The 7,634-nt window shown below is 39.6% G+C and overlaps 1 protein-coding gene across 1 annotated transcript in view; it reads left to right on the forward strand.

Annotated features, from left to right (window-relative positions):
- Positions 1-393: 393 nt before the first annotated feature.
- LOC103381810 (heparan sulfate glucosamine 3-O-sulfotransferase 3A1) overlaps positions 394-7,634 on the forward strand; it is a 28,769-nt gene continuing 21,528 nt past the window's right edge. Inside the window, exon 1 of the mRNA XM_008314354.3 lies at positions 394-1,215. Within this exon, the coding sequence (XP_008312576.1) occupies positions 689-1,215 (527 nt within the window). The 5' untranslated portion in view covers positions 394-688. The remainder of the gene's footprint in view (positions 1,216-7,634) is intronic.

Raw genomic sequence — 7,634 nt, forward strand, 5'->3', positions numbered from 1 at the left:
ATTGTTTTATTCATTAAAACAAAGTCAGTGTCTCAAAAGTTGTTTTTGAAATGTAGAGATTCGTTTGTAAATTATTCACTTTGTTGCAAGGATATTTATATGTATGCTTACATTTATGGTTATTTAAATGTTAATTTCGTGCACTTCCTGAAGGGAGATTGTTTTTCAGAGCACAAAGAGGAAAAACTCACGGCACGCTACGTTTAAATATGAATGTTTGCCGGAAAAAGTGGTGTTTTAGTAAACTTTATATAAACACGTCATGGCACGATGAGATTTTCCAGTGCTGCCGCCTACTTATGACCTGATTGGCTCATGTCTGCTCCTCTCTTTTGTGATTGGTCAGTGACTTATCTGTCAAACCACCTGACACGGACAAGTTTACAACTATACACGTGTGGCTGGTGCGTCGGGGCTGGACTGGTGACATCTTGCGCACAGCATCTGGGACGAGACGGTCAGTACCTGAGGTTTAAAGAAGTCTCCACTGTCTTTAACCGACTCTTTCATTTCGTCTCTTTGTCTCCTCATCCCCGTCTCACCTGGGTCTGCAGCAGGTGTCACTAAGCATTTCTGTTGGAGGAGCTGTCTCCACACTGTTTTGGTGCTTTCTTCATGGAAAGAAGACCGAACTATGTGCGCAAATTAGCATGGATGTGGCTGCAGCGCCCACCGTCCAGGCACCGGCATGGCTTTTAGCCGCATCCGCAAACTGGACTCTGCGTCCCGGGGAATGTCCAGGACGGCGGCGGTCATGCTCTGCTCCTGCCTCACCTCCCTATTTCTCCTCCACTGTCTCAGGATCTCCAGCAGCTCACCTACTCCGCTCAGAGCTCGGGCCGTGGGGCTTCTAGAGAACCTGCGGTCGCTGAGGACCAGACGGCTGGTGCAGGAATGGACGTTAGGGTCGCAATTGGAGCGCTACGGTTACGCACGGCGACCCAGGGATGAGGCGCCGCAGCCGGAGGAGACTCTCATCCTGCCTCCCCTGGACTTAGTTACCTCCGGGAGGGTGTCGTCGCCGAGGTTCGCAGGTAAACTCAGTCCGCTCGGGGAGGGGAGTAAGAAGCTGCCCCAGGCGCTCATCATCGGGGTGAAGAAAGGAGGAACACGCGCTCTGCTGGAGTTTCTCCGGGTTCATCCAGACATCAGGGCGGTGGGAGCGGAGCCGCACTTCTTCGACCGCAACTATGACAACGGGCTGGAGTGGTACAGGTGAATATGGCACAATTCTAATACAAAATCGTTTTATTTTACAGTTTTGTGTCTGGAATTTAGGGGAATTATATTTAATGTAAAACGTCATGATTATACAAACGTTAAGGGCTTTTCTTACGAAAAATGTAGTAAAATGATAAGACATTTAGTAAGATATTTGAAAAATGAGGCAAAAAGTAAAATATGTAATGATACAAGTCACAAGTATGAGATAAACAGCAGAAATTATTATAAAACTTTAGAACAATGTTATATTGGGCAATAATATTAGTGACAAAATAAATATTCAAAATAGTAACATAATGTCATAGGTATGCGATACTAGGGTGTGTGGCTAAATTACAATAATAGTGAAAATGTTATAATTATCAAGTCAACTGCTTAGAAATTATTATAGAGCGATACAAAAGTCATAACTATAAGAAAAGGTACAATTGACACGAAAAAGTTTAAATATTAAAATGAAAAAAAAATTACAAAGATAAACAATGTGTCCAAGTTGTATTTAGGTACACATGCATTACTCCCAGGTACTTTTGTATTGGAAAGTTTTATTTAACCTCTTAGTAGTGAGCATTAAACCTACAAGTTCAAGTTTGGATCTTTATTTTGGATTATTTGGATTATTATTAGTTTATTCATTCTAACATTAAAACGCCATTGTACTTTTTTATCTCATAATTTTTACATACATCTCAATTACACAATAATTACTTTGTATCTAACAATATTTTTACATACAGAAATGACCCGCCCCCACCCCCATTATCTTTGCACATTTATGTCAAAGTTAAACGTTAAATATAATCCTACAAACTCAGACTCATGTGTGTATTGTCATAAGTCATTAAACTGCCATGATGATTGATGGTGTTTTCCCAAAAGGATTTCAACTAACTCGTAATGTTCAACTTGTTATTTGACGTGTCACGTTTATGACACACAAGTCATTTTCTAATTATCAGTCTGACTTCTTTCTGAAATGGTACAAACGGTTTTCATACGTATGAAACTCAGGTGAAGGGGTGAAATACATGCAGACAAAGTTGGACCTCACTGTATGTTGTCATAAGTCATTATATTGCCATTGTGATTGATGGTGTTTTGGTAAATTCCTATAGCTTAGAACAGATAAGGATTTGTCTACGTAACCTCCAAATCTGTATTTAACATCGCAGCCTTTAGAGAAGTGGTCTGTCTGTTGATTTATTACCTTACAATCAACCTGCTTTTATAAGATGTTATCAGGCAGCTCATTTTGCTGCACATTTTAGGCTTGACTGCCTTCAAGTGGTGGTGTTCTGGGCTGCAGTGATTAGTCTGAGAATTAAGAGGCTAAAAAAAACAGGACTTGAACTTTTCAGAAAATTTGGATTAAGCATTTTCACTATAGGAGAACTGACTCTATCACTGTGTGAACATTCTCCCAGGTTTAGGGAAGTTGTAGTCGTGACTGCTGACTGTTTCAGAAGAGTTCTCTACAACGTATGAACTCACATAACTATAAACTGCACTTCTCTTTCTAAGGGCCAAACCCAATGTTAAATGTGGACACGGATACTTAAACTTAAATAGAGTCAAAAATATTGTGCCACAAAAATTCAACAAAACTGCAATGTACTTCAGTTGTAAATTGAGCAAACAGAACTTGTTTTCTATCTCCAGAGGATTTTTTTTACTGCCCTGAATTCTCTTTGATGGAGAAAATCACAAGTTCTCGCCGTTCTGGACCGTTTTATTCAGATGATGTATTTTCAGTCAGAAATTCCAGCGTAGTTGACTGAATCGAATCATAAGAAAAAGTCCAAACTCTCCCGGTCCTCAAGGAGGAGTGTGCTCCTCGCTTGAGTCGGGTTTTGTGATTGATTTTATCTGTCACTGCGAGTGTGTGAGTGAGCGTTGTGTTCACATTTCCACAGGCCAGGGGGGAATAAATGGCTCCCCCTCTCAGTGGTTCTCTGTCTAATGGGGCATTGCCGACATTGCAGCTCTGTTATTAAGAAGGATTAGGGCCATAATGAAAGGTTACCTGAGTGTCTCAGGAGGTATAATTCACCTTCTGATTGAGTTAGCACTGCACACAGCGCCCACTAAAAGCCTGGAGACAAAACTTTTACTCTCGCTCACCGACAACTCCCTTCACACTGCCGTGACTCACCCCCTCCCCGCTTCCCCTTCAACTCCCTCTCGTCTCCCGTCTCCCACTCACACACCTCCCTGTTTGTGCCTCTCTGAGATTGAGCATTCTCTTTTCACCATCACTCTTTCACACCCTTCTGTTTACCTATTCATCCATTGTGAGGTTTTATATCCATGAGGGTCCCATCCATCCTGAGCTGTTGCCAAGATTCTCTGGAATTTGGACCGTTCCTGCCAGGACGGAGCTTGGTGCCGCTTGGACTTAATGGCGTCTATTAAAAAAAAAAAAAAAAAAGGACGGTCCTCTGCCTTTAAAAGAGGAAGAAATAACTTCTCCAACAGAGTCACCCGCTCTGCTGGAGTTCATCTTTCCTGCTCAGTCTTCAACACCTTCAACTAGGAAGTTGAAGGTGTTGATTGCTCTGCTAAATACTTTTTACAAGGTTGAGTAGTCTTAATTCTTTGGGGTCTGATCATTTCACGGATGTGAATCTGTGTTCAACTCCTCAGAAATATGGCACATCACAAAGCAGAATGTGCAACACGCAGAAGTAAAACTCTAAAAGAAAGGGCTGCAAATACCCTCGGAAACTGCGGTTAAGTAGTGTAAAGGAAAAGACCACTCTGCACCAAACAAGGCCAGATTTCCTGTGACTAATCACTGTGTCCAATTTGTGTGAATTATGCAATTCCCTTCATTAGCAACAGCGAATACTTAAAACACACAAGCTTCCGTCTCTGGAGACGCTTTGTTTATTGTGGAGGCTGATATGTGTCCTTGGCATGAATCACTGTTCTCAGTCCCTATGGGAATGTGTGGAACATACTTTTGCACCTCTAAGCTCATAATGTGACATGGCCACATCTACAACCATCTTTTCCAACTCTCCCTGAATTATACTTGTCTGGGTTGTTGTGAGAATTTCCAACAAGTGTCTTAAACCATCGACAGAAAGGCGTGATGCTGAAATCACTCCGTTGCTGTTTTGACAGTGTTGTCAGTGCGTTTCACAAACTTAAAAAATTCTCTCACGGTCTGCCTTTGTTGAGACCATGCTCTATATTTTATATATTTTACATGAAATGTTTTATTATATGGGATATACAAATATATATAAATGTATGTAAATAAAATATATGTAGCACAGCAGCAAAACAACTCAGAGGCAGCTCGTGATTTTATAAGAAAAGCAGTGTATTGATTATTATTATGAAGCTGACAATGACCAGGCCACACACTTTGTATGTAAGCCGGCCAGCTCTATGACAAAACAAAATAATACTACATATGTGCGCGACACTGTGGTGCGTTCAAGGCAGTCGGGCCAGTGGAACAGCTGAACACAGAACAGTTATTTTAAGGAAGCACATATAATCCAACATGTAAAGACACGTCTCTGTGGCGTCTCCAACATCTTTGACTAGTTTGATCAGTTTAATTTTGTCAAGCACACTGCTGTTTCATGTAACTTGATCAAAGTTTTCAACTGCCAAAAGTAAACAATCTTGAAATAGGAGCAAACATCTCAAAATCTTTTTTTTTTACTGAACTTACAAAACCTGTTTAGATAATTAAGCTTATTAATTAGCTTTGCAACAGTTTGGTTTAGTCTGCTATAAAAGACATCCCCCATAATTCCAGAAGGAAGGATTTTTTCAGTGTGTTCAGTTGTGATCTAAGAACATAGAGAGAAATGTCTTTGTTCGTTTTTATATTTTTTTTGTCATAAAATTTGTTTGTCATAAAACTTTTTGACCTATTTGTAAAAAAGATCCTCTTTCTTTTCCCCTTCTTCTACCTTTTTTTTCTCACCGCTGTATTTCACCAGGCTCCTTAGTAAAACCAGGCCTTTTGTTAAACAGGAAACCAACACCAGCCAGTCAGTCAGTGTTACATTTCACTGCACATTTCTTGACGGCTGTATCTGTATAATCACACACAACCTGTTGGGCTTTTGTTGTGGAAATGGACACTCAGATTGAACATGGGGGTCAAGCACAAACACCGTCAACTGAAGCAGAGGTCCATGCCAGAGTCTAGTCACGATTATGTTTTAGGCCGTCTTGGGTTACTGAGCACCCAGTTTTCACATGTCTAGACCCAGCCTGTGGCGCAGTTGTCGTTTGATGTCTGCAGACCGGTTAGATCAGGCTACACCAGATCCCTTAATGGGTGAATTATCCTTCAAAAGAAGAAAGAAAAAGAAAACAAAACACGTGTGAGCCGGTAAAGACAAGAACAATGCGCTTCAACTCTACCACAGGCATATTTGTGGAGATGCAAACAAACACGGGCTTCACTTACACACAAATGCACTTATTCTTTCGCTTTCATTTAAACACACCCTTCAGCAGCACGGAACCTGGCCTCTGAAAATCGGCAGGGTAACAAAAATGACAGTACTTCATAGATATCTTAATTTCCAGAACGGTTAATAGAAGAAAGAATATATATATATATATATATATATATGTATGTATGTATGTATGTATGTATGTATATATATATATATATATTAATTAGTTATATTTGTTATTCTAATTTATTTAAAAAATACCTAAATGTATTTTACTTTATCCATGTTGCAGATACATATGTATGCATATATACGTATATGTGCACATATACGTATATATGTGTGAAAGGTCTGCAAAATAGCTAGATTTTCCAGTTCCACATAAATGGCCTCATTTTTGATATTACTGTAATAGTAATCAAAATAAATTACCTTAAATGCACAAAAAGCAATGAGTACACTGTTGAGTACTACTACGGTGTACCTCATACGTGTTTGTTTTACCCCTTGATATTCGCCCCTGTTGCTCACAGACAGTTTGACGCCCTGTTGTGAATGTGTAGAAGAATACGTTCCCTGTCTTCGCTTGAACTCCATGACGGCCTTTTTTTTTTAAATTAGTTATTAGCATTTTACTGTGTTGTTGGGATATACGACACAGCTGCCAATTAAGAAAAATAAGTCACATTTGTCACATACTGGTAAAAGTGCACGGTGTGATTTTCAGCATTTGAAATGAGTTTTTCCATCATTGGCTGTGTTTACAGAAGTTGTCAATTAATTGGTTGGCAGATTTTTAAAACTCCAGTCTTGTTTGAAGGTCCTGTGGAAAGCATGAGGCAACCCGAAAATGGGAGTGGCAGGATGTCAGTATAAACAAATGACTAATGAACCCTTAAGAAGCTGGACTTATAGTAAACGTACAAGTAAATTTGACTCTGCGTTTAGTGTTTAACAGACCGACCTTTAAAGACCTATTAAATAAGATATGATGTATGTGCGTATTTTTATTGTACGCTAGATGAAACATAAGCCTAAAGGTTTGTAAATGTTCATGGGTGTGTGTATTCATGTAGCAGCACACAGAATATAAAAACCCCTCCTGTGAACTTGGACCGTTGTTGCTCTTGGATGAAATCGGACCAGGATTGCAAGAATGACATGTTACTGTGTTTCAAATGAAATGACTAATAGTTGGACCTTTACCAGACACTCAGTTTTTACTGGGAATAGGTTAACTAGACTAGACTAATAATATCTAATATATCTGCCAGGATTTATGTAGCAGTATCATTCAAAGACTTGAGTTTCCTGAACTTTTATTCTATTTTTACTCTGGGTGCTAACATTTAAAAACTATAGAAGGAGATAATATGTACTATATTCTGCATTATTTTTTATTTACTAACTAGTGAAAAACTGTGAGCAAATATATAAACATTTTTAAACTAGGCAATACTTACTTTGGGAAACAGCACTACAGACAACACTCATATAAAATCAACATGTTGTTGCATGAAATACTGTGTTGTATTGAGAAAGGAGGTTGATGATGTTTATTTTTTTGCTACTAGCCAAACCATTTATTCTAGTTTAATATACCTTTAGGAAAGACGATGGAGAAGTAGAGCTTTTTGCCTTATAGGCTTGTTCTGTGGTGCATGATTCTTAAATATTAAACGTTGTTGCTGTTTTTCCTTTAGCTTTTTAGCAGCAAAGTATGTTCTTGCAGGATCAAAAAGTCTGAAGAGTGACTGGGTTATTTTTAGGAGCACAACTACATCTGTTGACACAAAGTCAGGTTTGCGGAAGCCAGGTGGAACGCAGAGCACTTGCAGGGATGGAAGGGTCGTGGTTGAGGTTATGGAGGGCATGCACACAACGTGATCACCGGGCACCGCCTGAGCATGAGCTGTGAGCTGCCTGAGGATTGTGAAAGTGATTATCATGGGGTATAATTGTAAACCCGGCAAGGCCACC

This window comes from Cynoglossus semilaevis, chromosome 8 (genome assembly GCF_000523025.1).
Source record: "Cynoglossus semilaevis isolate Cse_v1.0 chromosome 8, Cse_v1.0, whole genome shotgun sequence".
NCBI classification, from domain to species: domain Eukaryota; kingdom Metazoa; phylum Chordata; class Actinopteri; order Pleuronectiformes; family Cynoglossidae; genus Cynoglossus; species Cynoglossus semilaevis.